This window comes from Lepidochelys kempii, chromosome 1, assembly GCF_965140285.1.
Source record: "Lepidochelys kempii isolate rLepKem1 chromosome 1, rLepKem1.hap1, whole genome shotgun sequence".
NCBI lineage: Eukaryota > Metazoa > Chordata > Testudines > Cheloniidae > Lepidochelys > Lepidochelys kempii.
In genome coordinates, this window is record NC_136380.1 from 160,873,767 (window position 1) to 160,893,115 (window position 19,349).

At 42.1% G+C, this 19,349-nt stretch overlaps 1 protein-coding gene across 4 annotated transcripts in view; it reads right to left on the reverse strand.

Annotated features, from left to right (window-relative positions):
• Positions 1–385: 385 nt before the first annotated feature.
• B3GALT5 (beta-1,3-galactosyltransferase 5) overlaps positions 386–19,349 on the reverse strand; it is a 36,010-nt gene continuing 17,046 nt past the window's right edge. For 2 of the 4 annotated variants that reach the window (XM_078854535.1, XM_078854538.1), the window contains exons 2-3: positions 3,627–3,826; positions 386–2,697 (exon numbers count right to left, since the gene is read on the reverse strand). In XM_078854535.1, the coding sequence (XP_078710661.1) occupies positions 1,753–2,697 (945 nt within the window). In that variant the 5' untranslated portion in view covers positions 3,627–3,826 and the 3' untranslated portion in view covers positions 386–1,752. Of the gene's footprint in view, positions 2,698–3,626; positions 4,371–19,349 lie in introns of those variants that run through there. The other 2 variants (XM_078854539.1, XM_078854533.1) reach the window with 2 other exon arrangements.

The following is a 19,349-nucleotide window of genomic DNA, read 5'->3' on the forward strand; positions in this document are numbered from 1 at the left end:
CCTACTTCCTACCCCCTAACTTTTAAATGTAGAGAACCAGTCTTGGCTTTTATATGTAGAGAATCAGTCATTGTGGCACAGGTGGGCCATGGAGTTTTTATAGCATGTTGGGGGCTGGGGGGCTCAGAAAGAAAATGTTTGAGAACCCCTCTATTAGAGGACCTCTCCCCCAAGGTATTTTAGAGACGGAAAGATATGACTCTTTGTTTTTTAAAAAAATAACCCTTTTAGAAAAATGAATTTCAAAGCATTAGTTGCACTCTCAAGTAGAAGACAACCAGACAGACAAAAAGCTTTAATAGCAATCTTTTATTACAATAGTATCATACAGCAAGTTTTGTTAATTTGATATTTATATGTTCTATGCAAATAATGTAAAGAGTGTCATACTTTTTATATCAGCCTTAAAAAAGTCGCATGTGCAAATTCAAGGGGAGAATAGACTCATATTTAAAACATTCACATTTTGTTACATCAAATACACTATATACAAATAGCCCTTTTGTTCATTCAGCTTTTACATATATGGCCTGAGTATAATCATAACAATTGAGGCTGCGGTTTTCAAAAGAGACTAATGGAGTCAGGTGTCCAAATCCCATTAACATGATGGCGGCACCTCGTGCTCTTCAGCCCCTTTGACAATCCCAGCAGAAAGGGAAATGTGATGTTTGAGTTTAGAATTTTGCACTATTTACTAATTGCTCTGCATTCAAAAATATACCTTGTACTGAAGGGGGAATATAGCATGTTGAAATACATTATTTATTTACCAACTCCAATATTCTGTCAGCACTATTGATTTTTTCTTTCCATTGGGTTCTCGATTAAGCCTTGTATGCATAATTTTAAATGTGAAATGTATAACAGAAAACTAATGCAGTGATCTTAAACGCTCAGAAGTTAACCTATGGTACTTAAGACCCTGCTCCTCCAACAGGCTCTGAATAGGTAGATCTGTACACCTGTGCAAAGCCCCATCAACTTCAGCAGGGTAAAGGGTTTCATGCAGATGCATGTCTCTGCTCACACACAGCTCATTACAGGAGTGTGGCCTAACCTTGTTATAATGTGTCAGGGAATGGACTTTGGACTGTAAACTTTTAATGTTAGGGAAAATGAAAAAAGGATAGAGAGAACCAAATCATATGTAAGCATTCCCAGCCTTCTGCTGACATTACTATACGTGTTGGTACAGAGACAAAGCAGTTTTGTTGTCTTTTGCTCTAAAGAAAGTCCAGTGTTTGCAAATAAATAACAGCAAATTTGCAGAGGGGCAAGAGATTAAAATATTTATCTGTGTCTTTTTGACTTTACAGGTCCCCGGCCTGACTTCAGTGGCCGAGTTTTGCCTGACTAAAGGCTAGGTTTACCACCTTTGAAATGCAAAAAAACCCCGGCACCACTCCCACCCCTACAAGACCCCTGCAAATCCTGCCCCCAATAGCCACTTACAGTATCTAGAGAGATAACACATATAGATAAGATTGATAACATCATTTTCTTACTTAAACACTGCAGCATCTTTAGCTGGACACAGAAAATTTTAACATTAGATATCCCAGTGTAATGTGGTGATAATAATTCAAATCTTTAGACCCATGTAAAAAAAAAGGCAGATTAAATTATTTTTCTGGCAACTGGCAAATCCATAAAAAAATGGCCCAGCCACTCAACTACTGGCCAGGTGGTAACCCTTCTAAAGGCTGGTCCTGGAGCTTTTTTGTGTCACTTTTCGTTAGCTCAGCTATTTCAATCATCTGGGCATTTTTCATCCATTGAGCTCTCCAGTGCATTCCAGTAGATCAGCAGTTCATGAGGTTTCACATAATGGCATGTCACAATTTTCTTGAAGCGACAAAGAGAGAACTCAACCCTGTCTGAGAAGAATGTCTGTTCTGAATGAAGTTCCTCCAGGTTGATTTTTAGTTTAGCAAGACACAGTCCTATGAAAACATCCTCCAGTTTAATAAAAGGGACACTTTCTGAAATTTTATAAATCTGACTAGCAACATCGGTGGAGAAAACATAACCAGTCCCTGAACAAAATGGAGGATATGTTAGTCCTGGATATTCATCTTTACTCACATACCATTTACTATATATCTTTCTTATTGGGAAGTCATTCATCTTTAAAAAGCCTGTGAAGAATCTAGTGTTTCTGTTTTTTCTTAAAAGAAGTTCGGTCAGGTAAAAGATATTGACAAACATATCTGTGTCAGTTTTCATCACAAACCTGGATTGATGACAAAATTTGTGAACCCATTCAATTCCCATCATTGTCTTTAAAGTCAAATTGTAATATGCATCTATAAAATCCTTCTGGATAATGTCTCTGTATTTCTGACTTTCAGCAATAATACCAGTTTGATCATTTTGGTTCATGGTGGTTCCCAGAAGAAAATATGTCATGATGAGGTTGCCAGCAACTAGTCTGTGTTTCCCCCAGGTTTCACGGATAGCCATCCTAGCTTTATTCTCGCCATGTGACGATGTCACAAGGAGTACCAGGAACGGAGGAGTCCTACTGCAGTCTATATTTGGCAACTGCAAAAAGTTTCCGCTCTCTGTTATAAAAGTCAGTGACGTGGCCTCTTCCTTCTTTTGACAGAATATACCAATTTCAATCAAATACAAACAAGCAGAGGCCAATACTACAATTAAAAACAAAAGAATTTTGAACCTCTTTGAAGCCATCTGAAAGAAATAAAAACAAATGGTACATTGGAAAATAATCTTGCTCCTTTGTATACCAAACTCTGTGCTATTGCTTGGGGATTTAAGGGTGTTCTCCCTTCTGTGGGACTCAGCAGAGTGTAGCCTTGCCCCCAACAAGATCAACATACAAACACCCACTGATGGCAAGGGCATTCATGCAGATACGCCAGACCCATCACAGACTCTTTGCCTCCAACATGACATAGAAATATGACTATCAGAACTACACTGCCAGGAACTCTCCCACCAGCTAGTGCTCCAAGAATGCATCCCTAAAGAGAGAACTCTACAACATTGATTGTAGGAAGCAGGCAGGAGTTTACCACAGACCTGATGGGAGAGGATAGTAGTAATAGCTTTATACCTTATTTCTCCATTCATTTTTTGACAGGTGACCATGCCCTGAGTTCGCAAGCATGGGCCACTTAAAAAGGCTAAACTAGACCACTAGTCTCTCCTTATCTCCACCCCGCCATTTATAATGGGAGCTGCATATCGATTCAGAAGTTGCTCCTATGCTTTCCTCCCTTTCTGGGGTCCTCTAGGGAACAGTGTTGAGGTCTTGGTGGCCATTTTGAAAAGAAACAGCAGATACGTTGAATTGTGTTTCTCTTTTGTACAGTTCTGTGTTGGTTCAAATGATTAAAACACAAAAAAGGAGGGCTTTGCATTTTACTCCTCTTTTTGGAGGAAAGATGTAATTAAAAAAAAGTTAAACAAAATAATTCATGCTTGTAAGCACAGAATATTCTTTGATTATCTCTTAATCCCTCTTATCCACTCAGTACAAATCTTAGATGGAACAAGCCAGAAAAGCCACAAAGTCTTAGTGATGGGAAAATAAAACACTTTTATATTCATAGTTTAACTCCGAGAGACAATTATAATTGAATTATTTACATACGTACAACGTGTGTGTCGCCAGTATCCTTTGAAAATTGCAGTCACAAAATAAAATTTTAGAACAGCTGCGAGTTTTAGACCAAAGGGAAAAGAGGGCAGAGAGAAGAGTATATAGAGTTATTTCTTCTTATGACCTTAGATATTGCCATTCTCTAGCAGTTATTCTCAGCTCTGGATCCCTGCAGAGCCACCAAGAGGTTCTTTCCTAGAATGTGGGGAAGAGAAAAAAAATGGTACTACAGAGACTACTCTCTCTCTTTTTCCCCATGTACTTTTGATAGGGAAATTAGCTTGATCTTCTAAAATTAAAGCGTTGGGCTTCTACCCATGCAAGGAATTAAAAACATACATGGTGGCATACATACAAAGGCAAGTTTATATTCTTCAGAGCCGCAGGTTCCTTGGGAGCTTAATCCTCTGGGATTGCTCTGTGTAGAATGTCCAAAACCACTTCAATGTCCTTCTTTTACTCCGATTCAGGTTCTTGAAATACCATGAAAATATCTGGTCACGAACGTAAGTGTCCTTAAAGTTCTGAATAACTGTTCTTGGCGCCAAATCCAACTCATTTTACTCACATGAATGGTCCCATTAATTTCAATGACACTTCTCGCATGCATAAGACAAGCAAGATTCGGGGCTATTGCTTTATTATAGATCATCTCCAGTCTGAGGCCTGCAGTGAACTCCATTGTTACTAGACACAAATCCACTTTTCAGATATATATATAAAAATACGCCACATGCCTTCTTCCCTTCATTTGCCTGTTAATTGTCTTTAGATTGTAAGCGCTTCTGTTCAGGGATATGTTTTTTTAATATGTTTGTAAGGCTCCTAGCACACTTTTGAAGCGACTGTCTCTGTGGAGTAACTGCTCACTAATGTGAATAATGGAATCACAGTCTGGCCCTTAGTGCAAGAATGGAAACCTGTCTGGTTCTGAATATAAGCATGGTAACCACTAGCTCCATTTAATCTTTATCCAGGTTTTTTGGCCTTTAAGTTCCCCTTCCTGCAAATGATCACACGCAGCCAGAGTTGAAAGGTTTCTGCTCTGGCACAGCAGTCTGCCTGTATGGATTGGAATCTCAGTTAGAAAGGTGCATTTACTGGAGCAAAGCAATGTCTGGTTTTAATTGTTTTCAGTCCAATTGATACTTACCATTTTTACTTGCTTCATCATACACTTTAAATTCCATTATGCTAATTTTAAGAAGTTGAATGTTCTTTTACTCTTTTGAAAGAAATTGTGTGCATGCACCCAGAGGTGTGATTCTTAGAAACCAAAAAAAAATATGAATTGAATGCATTTTCACTCTAATAATATTTTGCTTTTGCAATGTTCTTTCATTCATGTAGCTGAAGTTCCCCTCACCCCCCCTAAATTTTCTTACCCAGATAAATTCAGTAAGCTTATTTAGTTTTGGTGGAAGCATTTGCTGCTCACTGACACAGAGTCCTTGGTCTCTTACCTGTTTTTATTTTATTCCCCTGGTAATCCCAGAGGCAAGGCAAGAATGACTATCGTGATAATATTTTCAGTTTTGTGTATAAGCTGTTTTTTCTCTATGCTTCTCATCATTGTAGTAGCTGAGCAGTTGCAAACATTAATAGATTTATCCTCACAACAATCCTTTAAGTATCATTAGCCCGATTATACAGACGGGGAATTGAGGCTGAGAGAGATTAAGGTCGTTATCCTGAAAGTTGCTCCCTGCAAATGGATCCAGACACCTCTGTGGGGTCAGCACAACTCAGTGGGACTCCATGAAGGTTCAGGGATCTGCCCACACAGATGCAGTTGCAGGTGTGGGACCTAAATATCTAAAGCTGTGGGCACATAATATTTGCAGGCACTTTATAAAATTGTGGTTTACCCAAATGTATACAGAAAAACTGTGGGAGAGCCAGCAAGAGAATCCCCCTTTGCTGAGTTTGCGTCCAATGCCTTCACCACAAGACCATCCTTCCTGCTTACAAGTGAACAGGGGGAATCTGGAAGTTAAAAAAATACCTAATATTAAAATAGGCGACTTCCAAAACGACCCTGTTTTGGCTCATCTTTAGTTCAGTATGCTGAAGTTCTGTTTGCCTTCCTCACTAACAGCTGAGCTGCTGCTACCTTTCAGTGCCATAAAGCAGGTATTGAAATTCCTCAAACTTCCAGCTCCTCTCAATGTATACATTTTCAGTCCTGCTCAATGCATGCACCAGTGGCATATAGTCCAGTCTGCTGCATGGGGTACATAGGAATCAGAAGGGTCACAGTGAAGTGAAAGATTGGTTATATGGTTGCATCCCTGCTCCATGCAGCCACAACTTGCTCCTTGTGCTTAGTGGGCTATGGCTAACCAGAAGGGAGAGGGTATCAAGGAACAGCCACTACATGTAACATGGTCTACTAGGACTCCACTGTGAGTTACAGTGCAACTTCTTTCACAAAGAACAGCCATAATTCTTTCACCATGGCTTCTCATATCACAGACATTTGCCTGTTCAGAGTGTGGGGAACCAGCCGTTGGACTCTTGAAAGTAGAGATGTTGAAAACATCAATTATTTTTTGCAGGCAATTTAGAAAAATTTTCTTTGTCTTACTTAAATTTCCTGGTTGCGGGGGAGTGGGACAATTTTTAGTTAAAAGGTTAAAACTATGAAGGGAAAACCAAAATATTCCATTTTCAAAACACTTTTTTGGCAAAATGTTTCAGTTTTCAGTAAAAACGTTTGGTTTTCAAAAAATTAAATTTTTTTACCAAAATATATTTTCAGATTTGACCAAAATGGATTTTCATTTTGGACATAAAGCCGTTTTCCACCTAAAAAAAAAAGTTTTGGCCAATTTTTTTCAGACGCGTCTACTTGCAGACCCTCTTGTCATTGTTCAGGGTGGGGGAGATGACCCATGGAGGGGAAATCACTCTGTGAAGATGTTCCCAGATGTGTACGGTGTGCACAGAATTTCCTCATGGATTTTTGGGTTCTGAATGATTGCCTGGCCCTACCCCTGCTGTGCTGACACATTTGCAGCGACTGCCTACGCGAGCCTGTGCTCTCTAGGTTTAGCCTCTTCAAAACCATGAATTTGTATAGGTAAAACCTCCCAGTCCACAGCATTTTGCCCAGAAAATGGACGACACAGGCCTTGCTCCTTTCTGCCACGCACTTCCCTAAGAGTCCTTAATGGGCCTGTGTACCTGCACTACTATGAATATTTTTTAAACATTAGCTGAAGCCCATGTGCCTACACAGAGTACTGAGCCATATCTGTCAGCCTTACATGTATAACCCACACACCTCCTGGGCGTGGTGCTCCGTCCCCTCAGTGGCACTGAGACCACTTGGAGATTAATGAGTCTACTACAGCCTTAGCTAAAGGCCTTGTGGCTTTTTGCTCATGCAGTAGATGCTCGTGCACTCAGCTCCAGAGACCCCAGTTCAACCCTGCTCGCCAACGACTGGGGGTCTGTCAGTGTTACACGTGCACTACAGTTAAGTGTGGTTTCCTTCCAAGTCATAACAGGATATTTTCAATATTCACCATATTAAGGCTGCTTCAGGAGAAATACTCCTGGGGGAATTCTGCGCCACTGCATGTCTGCAGAATTCATGTCCCCTGCATATTACTTTGCTTCCCTACAGAAAAATGACTTTCTGACAGGGAAGCAAAGGGAAGCTGCAAGAGCAGTCACGCACCACTCCCTAACTGCGCAGGTACATTGTTTCAGGCACCCGGAGCAGCCGGTGGAGGGGTAAATCATTGTGTGGCTGGAGACACCCCAGCCAGTGGCTCCTAACCTGTGCTGGCGGCAGGAGAGGGTGGGACTTCCTCTTCCCCTACAAGGAGTGGCTGGGGCTGTGTCAAACCCAGCCCCAGAAGCCTTCCCCAGCTGCAGGAAGCTCAGCATCCTCCCCTGCTTTCTGACCCCATTGCTCCTCAGCTGTGGGGGGTGGGGAGGGTGTCACTCAATGGGGACCTGCTCCCCCATCCACATAACCCCCATGCGTCCAGACCTCCCATACTCAGACACCCCTGCCAAGTCTCACCCAGTACATCCAGAACCCCCCTAGCCCTCCATACCCAAATCCCACCCTACTGAACCTTAGCCCCTGCATCTGGAGGCTGCCTACACCCAGACCCCCTGCCTCCAGACCCCCACCCATGCACCCAGACCAACCCCCACTGAGCTCCCTGCACTCAAACCTCCACCCTGATGCACCACCCCTTGCACCACTTTGAGCCCCCACAGCCAGACCCGACACCACTGACCTCCAACTAGCTGCACCCAGACCCTGACCCCACCAAGCCCCAGTTCTCCAGCACCCAGACACCCCCCCACTGAGACCCCCACACCAAGACCCATCTGCTGAGCCCCAATCACCTTCATCTGGAAGCCCCTGCAGAGTCCCATTGCCCCTGGAACTCCACCAACGAGCCTGTGTGCATCCAGATCCCCCACACCTAGACCCCCCACTGAGCTGCCTGCACCCAGACTGATCCACACAGAATCCTCTCACCCCACACCTGGATCCCCCCAGACTGAGCCCCTCTAAAATTGGATCCTGCCTGGTTGAGCCTGCCTGCTCCACACCTGGTGTGCCTGGCACAGAGGGGAAGGGCCCCAGGGTGTTTCTGGGGCAGGCCCAGGCCTTGTGTTGTGTCAGGGTCATGTACAGCCTCACCGCAGAGTCCATGTCTCAGGGGTGGGGTGTGTGGAGGTGCAGGGTGATCTCCCACCTTCGTGCAGCCAGTGGCCTGTGCTCCCTACTGCCATGCTGGAGCCTCTGCATTTATTTATTGACAAATAAAACTTGCAGAATTTTGCAGAATTTTAAAATATTGTGCACAAAATTTTTAACTTTTTGGTGCAGAATTTTTAAGTTTTTGGCACAGAATGCTCTCAGGAGTAGAGAAAGGAGCATCTTGTGGTTAAGGCACTGAACTAGAATTCAGAAGAGATGGCTTCGCTTCTCAGCTCTCCAAAAGATTTCCTGTGAAATCTTAAACAAGTCACTTTCTCTCTTCATTCCCCATCTGTAAAATGGAGGTAATAATACTCCCTCTTGCCCACTCGTCTCTCGTCTGTTTATATTGCCAGTAATTTGGGGCATGGGCTACCTTTTACCATGTGTATGTACAATGCCTCACAAAATGGGGCCCTGATCCGGACTGGGGCTTTTCAGCTGCTATTGTAATACAGATAATCAGTAAATAACTTTGGTGGGATACAGGCTTAAAATTAAGCAAACATTTAAGCATTCTGCTGGACTGGGGCCTAAAGCCCAGATACTCAAAGGTCATATGCTCCTCACTTTTATTGATTTCAATGGAAGTTAGGACCCTAAATACCTTAGTGGATCTGGGCCTCAGTCTCTAATTCAGATTTCCATCCTGCTATGTGCATATGCTTATGGAAAAGTCCTACAGAATTTAATAGGGATAAAACAGTAGGATTCTACAGAAATTACTCTAAAAAACTAGAGAGATTTATAGCAAATTATCTCCTTTCTATAGGTTATCTTGAACCTCCTCTAGTATTTTATATCATGAAAATATATCTTTTCTGTTCTACAGGAAAGTCATCATTTTCTATTAAGTTCTATTAAAAGGAGGTTAGATTAGATGACCCTTGCAGTCCCTTCTAATGTGATGATTCTATGATTCTACAGGACTTTTCCGATATGGGTTTGAGCTGAAGATTGCATTGTGTCTAGTTTTTCAAAGGGTTTTGCTACTTCCATTGCTTTATCTGCACGGTGTTCTTTTTAGGGTATTGACCATTACCTGCTTTTTTGCCATTGAAAACTTTTTCCTTAGACTCACTGGTGCAGCAGTAAAAACAATGAGGAGTCCTTGTAGCACCTTAGAGACTAACAAATTTATTTGGGCATAAGCTGTCATGGGCTAGAACCCACTTCATCAGATGCATGGAGTAAAAAATACAGTAAGCAGTATATATATGAAAAGATGGGAGTTGCCTTACTAAGTGAAGGGGACAGTGGTAACTAGGCCAATTCAATTAAGGTGGAAGTGGCCTATTCTCAACAGTTGATTACTTTTGTAGTGCTAACGAGGCCAATTCAATCAAGGTGGACCTCGCCCATTTACAACAGTTGACAAGAAGGTGTGAGTATCAGCAGAGGGAAAATTACTTTTTGTAGTGACCCATCCACTCCCAGTCTTTATTCAAGCCTAATTTGATGGTGTCCAGTTTGCAAATTAATTCCAGTTCTGCAGTTTCTCGTTGCAGTCTGTTTTTGAAGTTTTTTTATTGAAGAATTGCCACTTTTATGTCTGTTATTGAGTGTCCAGGGAGACTCAAGTGCTCTCCTACTGGCTTTTGAACCACGTTGCCAACTCTGTCCCCATATCTTTTCAAGGGACATCATCATAGGACCTAACCACATCAGCCACACCATCAGGGGCTCATTCACCTACACATCTACTAATGTGATACATGTCATCATGTGCCAGCAATGCCCCTCGGCCATGTACATTGGCCAAACTGGACAGTCTCTACTTAAAAGAATAAATGGACACAAATCAGACGTCAGAAATGGTAACATACAAAAGCCAGTAGGAGAACACTTCTATCTCCCTGGACATTCTATAGCAGATTTAAAAGTAGCCATACTTCAACAAAAAAACGTCAAAAACAGACTTCAAAGAGAAACTGCCGAACTACAATTCATTTGCAAATTTAACACCATTAATTTGGGCTTGAATAGGGATTAGGAGTGGCTGGCTCACTACAAAAGCAATTTTCCCTCTCTTGGTATTGACACCTCCTCATCAATTATTGTGAGTGGACCACATCCACCCTGATTGAATTGGCCTTGTCATCACTGGTTCTCCACTTGTAAGGTAACTCCCTTCTCTTCGTGTGTTAGTATATTTATGTCTGCATCTGTAATTTTCACTCCATGCATCTGAAGAAGTGTGTTTTTTACCCATGAAAACTTATGCCCAAATAAATCTGTTAGTTTTTAAGCTGCCACTGGACTCCTCGTTGTTTTTGTGACTCCATGGTAAGATTGGTACAGTGATCCAGGAGTTCACATTTGTCCCTGGCTTGGTGAATTCTAATTACAGAACACAACACCAGCTTGGGCTGTCTGCCCTGTTTTTGACAGTCTACCTGAGGTCAGCATTCACAGTCATGAGCCACTCCAGACAAAGACAATGCGTGTAGCTGTTTATTGCTTTGTCTAGATCTGTATACTTCTTGTGCTAGATAAAGAGTGATTGGTTTTTAGAACCCTTTCAAAGTCTGTGTGTTCAATTATCACGTGTCCCTAAGGATGTGAACTGTAAACCAGAGTAACCACAAGGTTGGAGCTTTGGGGAAAAGTTGTGCTTAAGCTACTGAGAAGTCTGGCGGTGTCAGCACTGGTCCTGGGGGCCTAAGGCAGATGGGTTCCATGTTGATGAAGGGGTAACATGATCAAGAGCTTATGTCCAGGAAGTGTTCCAGAGAGGCCAAGAAAAAAGAGAGCACTGTTTACCCAGACCATGAGAAATGTAATAGCACACAAGTCTAAGGACCCAAATACAGCAGCCTGGTGTAGTTCTACAAGGGCGCTGTGACACCTTAGTACACCCACATATAAAGCCTTAGGCATTGTTTCCTGTTAAATATAGCTTTAAAATGTTCTAGTTATACATTTAAAGGACTTGACCCTCTAGAAAACAGTTTCTGCTAAACCAAAGGGAAAATTGGAGACTGTCATCTGACATGGAAGCCCTTCCTTTAGGCCCTATTAATTATTATATTTATTTATACAGTACAAGAGGTGTAAGGTTGCCTGGCATACAGGATCAGGGAAAATATTCCTGCCATAGGGAGAGGAGTAACAGTCTGGAGTCCTTGTGAGAAAAGGAGACTAAAAATGTCAGTTTAAAGAAATATTCTGCTCAGTTATTCTGGTGCAAATCTGGAGTAATGCCACTGAATTCAGTGGAGTTACTTTAGACTGGCACCACCAGTGTTACTGAGATCAGAACATGGCCTAATGAGCCAGCTACATCACCTTGGTGTGGTTTGGAGAACTTATTTCCCCCTCGCTGTAGTAAAAGACAAAAAACTAACAAGAGACTCAAAAGTCTTATGACACAAAAAGTAGAAGTCTGTTGTTAAATATCAAACAGAAGGGACGGTCCTCATCTGATGTAAATCAGCATTGCTCTGTTAAAGTCCATAGAGCTATCCTGGTTTACACTAGCTGAGGATCTGAATTAAAATGGTGTTATTATTTACTACAGGAAGTGTCTGTCTACTTTTGTTTATTTCTTAAGTGGCAAAACTCAAAAAACTTCCATTGTGGCCAAGAGCTACCAGTTCTTCTCTATCCACTATATATTGAATGGAGCCAAAATGTCAATACAAGGTTCATAACTATGTGTTAATTTAGGCATGAAATTTCCGCAGAGCGGGAGTCAAGCAGCCCCTGGGAACAGAGGAAGTCGGCACCTGTGAACATAGGTATGACCAGGGAATAGAGTATATACAGAGAGACACAGTAAGGACTTGAATCAAGTTAGTAATGATAGTTGTCTTTTTCTAGCTACAGAATCAAATTAAACACTTACATAAGTAGTCCCTTTGAAGTCAATGGAACTACTCATGTGTGTAAAGTTACACACAGGTAACTGAAGGATCAGGCCCTGACAGTAGCAAACAATGACATTTTATGCTTTTTGTGAGTTATTTTTTGTCTGCACCTAGTTGGATACAAAAATCATTTTAGTAGGTTTAACAGACTTAAAAGTGGCAATTCTTCAACAACAGACTTCAACGATAAACTGCAGAACTGGAATTAATTTGCAAACTTGACACCATCAAATTAGACCTGAATAAAGACTCGGAGTGGCTGGGTCGCTACAAAAAATAATTTTCCCTCTGTTGATACTCACCCCTTCTTGTCAACTGTTGAGAATGGGCCATATCTACCATGACTGAATTGGCCTCTTTAGCACTGACCGCCCACTCGGTAAGGCAACTCCCATCTTTTCATGTGCTGTAATATATATACCTACCTATGGTATTTTCCACTCCATGCCTCTGATGAAGTGGCTTATAGCCACAAAAGCTTATGCCCAAATAAATTTGTTAGTTTCTAAGTTGCCATAAGGACTCCTCGTTGTTTTTATTTAATGACAGTAGATGTTGAGATTCAAAAAGTTCAAGCATTATAACTGCTAAAACACAAACTGTCAACATCATATGTCAAAATGTTTGCCTTAAATCAAACTCTTAAGTTCTCAGGCAGCATTTTTCTTTCTATGACTATCTGTAAATTTTGATTATTATCTATGGAAATAATTTTTCTTTGGTTTGTGTGTTTATGATGAAGTTGATGTTTAACAACATTTATCATTAAAAATCTAATCTTTCCAAGCCTATAAATAGCTCTTGCTTCATCATGAAAAATTATTTATTGCATCCTCATTTACAAATGCTTATGGAAAGCTGTGCTGACATCTAGTATTGAATTTTTATAATTAGTCATTTGAGTGAAAGAGGAAAAACATGAACATGATATTTTTTAAAAAAGATGAGGGGCTTTCTCTTGTTACTTGGGAGTGATCTAAATGGATATAAAGAACGATGAAAAGAAAGGATACACAGAATTGATAGAGCTGCAAATATATCTTTGAACAAAAGAGAACATATTAGTGATACACATGTTGCAGATATTGCTATCAAATTTCTGAGACTATCAGTAAGATTTAAGAACAACCCAATAAGTTTTCAATCATGTGCATTCTTTTTAAATCAGAACCTCTTTTGGAAGGTTTCTTTTACCATTTTAGCCACTTTCATTGCCCATGTAAGATACCTCAACCCAGCACCCCCCTACCATTCTCTGCCCTTTCACTCCATGACAATTCTTAGCTTGTTTGTTTTTTAGTATTTTGAGGGGTTTTGGTTTCTAGTGTAGAATTTTTTCAACTGTGTCTTTTAACTATCGTATATATGTGTGAGAAGGGGAGTTTGGTGCTTTTTAAGGCTAATGATCCTAGAAGTTGTCCAGTCTATCCATAGAACTAGCACAGTGCAGGCAGTGGCAATGCAGGCTTCCTTCACTCCTCCATTAATGTGCCAAACCTCAACCTGGAGGGAACACTTCCAACTATTCATTTCAGTGGTGCCAGGCAAACATTAACAAATACACTCACAGGGCATGAACCTGTAAGATCACCCTTGTGGTGCTTACTAATGTAAGTAGCCCCATCAGCTTCAAGGGGACTGCTTATGTGCATAAGTGTTTTCAGAATTAGGCCGAGTGATTGTTTTCTTGATTGTTTGCATAGAAGTAGGGGGGAGGGGAAATGCCTTAATAGTTGGAAGCATATAATCCAGGTGAGATTTCAGGCAAACTGAGGAGGCAGTGAGGGAACCTGCATTACCATTACCTCTTCTGTGGGTAGGTAGGACAATTTCCAAGACCACTATGGCACCTTTTAAGAGCAACACATACGCACTCTTATCAGTTAGATTATTTATTTATCAACAGTTTAGGAATTCTCGATCAATATACTCACGCTGAATGTTAAATACTATGTGTATCTTCTTGCTTAATTTTATACAGTATTATAAATACTTTAAAAACAGCTAATGTAACAATTTTTAAAAATACTTGAACATCTGCAGATATTCTGTGCTGTGTCAGGACCACATGCTGCACGCTTTGTTCATTCTCGCAAGCCCACTGATTTGTGGGGTATGACTTATGGGAGCAAGGCAGTGCTTAATTTGTAATGGAAGAGCTGCTGGGGCTCAAGCAATTAGATGCCGGGGCTCAAGCAGTTTTTTTACTTTTATAACTGATGTGGAGACCCCAGAGGTGCCAGGGCTATGAACTGCCAAGACTAGAAGTGCCTCGGCTCAGCCCCAGCAAGCCCTGATACAAATAAAACACTGGAGCAAGGCAAGCTGAATTTCGGTCCTAATCCTGCTCTCACTGAAGCAAGTTTTCATTGACTTCAGCAGAAGCAAGATCAGACCTGACGGAAGGGTTCTATATGCTAGAGTTAGTTACCCTCCCTTCCAAAAGTTGTCTACTATTGCAGTTTCTTAGGGGACTAAATAATGTGGATGCATATGAAATAAAAAGAATCCAGATCCCCTTACCTCACGTTTCTGCAGAGCACCCTCCGCTTTTATAGCCATATTGTATGAAAGCTGCAGTGAGTGGGCTAAAATCTCTGTCACAAGAAGCAGATTAGGGTCTTTTACTTCTTCACTGGTGAGTGATCCTGATGCAAATGAGCCCAAATAAGATGAGAAATGATAATCTCCTTTAGAAGTGGGAGTGGGAGCAAATATCAATGTAGCAATGGAACCCTGATCTCTGTGTGTGGGAGTGTCTCTCTCCCTCTTGCTACCTCATTCCCTCTCTCTGGTAGTTAACAGACTAACAGTATCACTGCAGTGTGATTGGCAGGAAAAGGAAAGTTAGGAACTGTCTACAAATGTTCTTATTTTGTACTTGGAGAAGGGGGAAAATATACCCGTGCATACACCTTAAATCACAACCATGAAGATAAATCCTAGCAGATCTAAGAAAATTGTGTTCTAACAGAATTAGCCCTTTGTTGAGGAGCACTGAGAAAGCCCCAGCTCTACTCTCATAATGGAAAGTCACATTGCCTTGCGTCTCACAGTGGGAAACAAATCGCCCACTGCCAAAGAGGCAGTCTTGAAGCATTCCCCAAGTTATGAGAACTTCTCCACTGACAAATCACAACACAGTGAAAGGGGGTAATGGGGCACATACCAATGCTCCCATAAGATTATCACTGACATGGCTTGGCACACACCCTTTCCTGATCTCTGTTTCCCCTTCTTTTCCTCCTAAACATTCCTCGCTTGATAATTGTTTTTATTTCTTTAGCCATTTATTATTTCCATTCTATTATTTCAGGCCCTGATTCAGGAAAGCAGTCCTACTTAGGATAGCTCTGAAACATATGCTAAATTAAGCATGTGCGTAAGTGCTGTCCTGAACAGGAATGGATTTAAGCTTGTGCTGACATGCTTTCCCGAGTTGGGGGCCTACATGCTAGAGCTATGTACATAGATATGAATTTTTTCTGTGGTGGCCTTTTTTTTACTATTGACAATCTGAGATGTTTAGAGGCCTTCAATTATTGTATATGGGGTATTTTATTCTGTTTTTTACTTTGTATATGCTTCTACCTTGTCAATAATGTATCCACAAATAATTACTGATTTAGTATTGTCTAGATTTATGCAGAACATGTTTTAGGGGGAAAATGTTCTGTAGGCAGCAATCCTCTCAAAGAGAGCCTTAAATCCTTGAAGTTATGTACATACTTAAGTGCTTTCCTGAATGAGGGCACAAGTCCCATTCCTGCAAGGTACAGCAGTCCCCACACATACTACCCATTGCAGGATCAAGGCCATGCCTGGGGTACTTGATTCGTTCACACACAGGAGTTCATTTCCTTTCTAACTCAGTCCTTGGGGGATAGATTCTGCATTCTTTCCACAGGATAGGGGTGAGGGTGCAGTATCTGGCCCTTCCACTATACGTATTTCTTCCATATATCTTTCCCATCCCCCTTCCCCTCCCCCGGTATCTGTTGCAAAAAAGTTCACACAAAACTCCCACCAATCCACAGTGTCTTCTAACCAGGAGAAATTTGCTTAACTGCCCTTGAATCATTTCCCAGAGTGCCTTGCATACTCCCTTCAGAAAATAAAAAGTTAACGTGAGTTTCTAGGGCCCAACTCCACACTTCTTTTTGTGGCAAAGTTAACCCTCAAAGTGCAGTTGACAGGACAAGGTTTCAGTGCTATTTACCTAAAGAAAATCAAATGTATTGGTTACAGTCCCCACCACAGCAATTTGCAAGCCCAGCCTTTAGGCCTCAATAGCGCATTGCAATGAGGCCCACCATGTTCAAATGGTCATCTGGACTAAGTCATTATTGTAAGTGGAGCATTTGGTGTGCCAGGGCTGATGTGAACTTCCTCCAGACTGCTGGCTGCCTGCCTGCCTGCAGCTTGTACAGTTCATGAGCTGCCTATGTGGCCCTTAGGCCCTGCAAAACCACATAACTTTAAGCATGTAATTGAACTCAATGAGGGCATTAAGTGCAATAGGACTACTCACACACTTAAAATGAGGCATATGAATAAGTCTCCGCAGGGTCAGGGCCTTAGTCATAAAAGGCCTGGTCCTGCCAAGTGTTAAGAACTCCTGTGAGGCAATGAGTGCCCTCAACTCCCATTCAAGGGATGAATGAACTCCTCTAGAATGTACAATGACTTTACCATATTCTACAGAGGGTTTCACATAAAAGCACTTGCACCTTTTAGATTTTATTCAGCAATCCCTTTAAATCAGCCTCCAAATTTTGATAGTGCAGGTCATGATTTTCCCCAGGATTAAATACTGGTAGACTTTGCAGTATCTTATCCATTGTTAATAGGAAAACAGTGCTGCTAAATCTGCACCATCTGGTAGCCTCTAATAATGAGGCATGTATAAATAAGTGCTTATGATGACAGTCTCCCCTAAAAGATCCAATTTTGAGAACTGTATCACCCATCTAGTTGCATATGTCAAAGTTCCAGGGATGCTGCAGCTGTATTGCCCCTCGATGGCCCACCAACAGCACTGTCTTTAGGCTTCTGGCTCCCAGCCATCACTCCCTCCTGACCGGGGATATGAAGGCTGCGTAGTTCCCTGCCTTATACCGTGATAGCGTCAGCAAGCCAGTCCGCCTGAAAAGGCCACCACCTGTGCTTTGCTTTATGACCAGTGTCATGCCCAGAGTTACAAGTTACCACACAGCTCCTTCTAAGCAACCACATTTATTCTTCAAGTAAAAGCATTACAGAGAAAACATAAAAACAATAAAAGTTCCTAAACGCATGCTAAAATACTAACTAGAGATCATCCCCCTGCAACTCCAGCCTACGGCACTGGTAGGTTTTAGTCCTTCAAAACCCACAGCTGGGTTTCCCCTGTGGTTACAAGTTCATATCCATCTAAAAAAGATCCAGGATTAGAACAAAGGTTGTTTCTTTATACCGCTGGGGCCTTTGGTCTTGGCCTTCTGTAACAGGTAATTGGCAGAAAATGACCCTCTCCTCAGGGCACAGCTTCAAAAGGCTGGGTTTTTGCATAACTGGAGTTGGGGAATTTGCATTAACTTCTCCCAAGGGATTCCGCAGGAAATCCACTTCACACTTATTGTCCCAAAAGTCCATACTTCTCTGGCACATTTTCAGTATAGTCTTTCTAACTCCCAGGTCTTACATCTGTCACCCTCCAGAGAGGTTACATACAATCCCAGCCCACAATAATACATACACTTAATGCAATAAGGTCTTTCAAGGATATTGCAGGAAATTGCCAAATCTGTCACAGCATGAACACAGAGTCATAGAGTTTAAGGCCAGAAGAGGGACCGTTATGACCAGCTGTTTTGACCTCATGCCTAAATCAGGCCAAAGAATTTCACCTAGTGATTCCTGCATCAACTCAATAACTTGTAGTTAACATAGAACATACATTTTAGAGAGACAGCCACTCTTTATTTAAATAGTGCTGGTTGGGAATTTTCCAATGAACCAGTTTTTCATCAGAAAATGCCAATTCAATGAAACTGAAATATTTTGTAGAAACATTTTGGTTTTGATGAACTTTCACTGAAACACAGACAGGTTTCCATTAGAAACCTGCCTAGGTTCCCGCCAGCTTACCTGGTGTGCTGCTCTGGAGCTGGGCTTCTAGTGTCAGCAGCTCCAGGACAGCCCTGCCCTACATAGTGTCTTGGGGGAAGGGATCCCTGGGCTTCCAGGCTCCTTTCCACAGAGCCAGAAACCTGGGAGCCCTGCCTGTAGCACAGACTCTCAAGGTCTAGCCTCCCAGCTCTGCAGCAGGGAGCCTGAGAGCCCAAGTTCAAGCTGGGGCTCTCAGGTCTTCTACACCCCCTGCTCCATGGCTGGGAGCCCAGCAGCCCAGGAAGCATGGGGAGTTCTGGGTCACACAGTTTGGGGAGTCCCCCAGGAGTTGGACAGCCAGCTGCTCCATTTCATTTAGAAAAGAATCAAACCAAAACTGTTTGATTTGTCTAAAACAAAAAAATTCACAATTTCCATCCTGTGGGAAATGTAGAAATTTCTAGTTTTCTAAAGTGTTGGACTTTCCCATAGAAAGGAAATTCCAAGTTTCAACCAGCTCTAGATTTAAAGACTGCAAGTGACAGAGGATCCACCCCATTCCTTGATAAGCTGTTTCAGTGCTGAACAACCTTTGCTGTTAAACATTTGTGCCATATTTTCAGTGTGAATTTATATAGCTTCAACTTCCAGCCTTATATCTTGTTATGCCTTTGCCTGCTGGATTAAAGAGCCTCCCAGAATCAGAAATCTTATCCCTGTTTAGGCATTTATAGACCATGATCCAGGAGTGGCAGAAGGTCCCTAAAAATGGGGGGGCCAACAGTGCTGAACTCCTGGCCCTAGCCTCTGTGCCGCCCCTCCCCGCTGGGGACCTGCCCCTGCACCGCCCCTTCTCTCCAAGGCCCCACCCTCACGCCACCCATTCCCTCAAGCCCCTGCCCTCACACCGTTCCTTACCCTGAGGCCCCGCTCCCGCACCACTTCTTCCCCACAAAATCCCACCCTCTGCTTGCTCCTCTTCGCCCCCCCATCTCTCAACTTTACAACCAGTAAAAAGTGGGGGGGG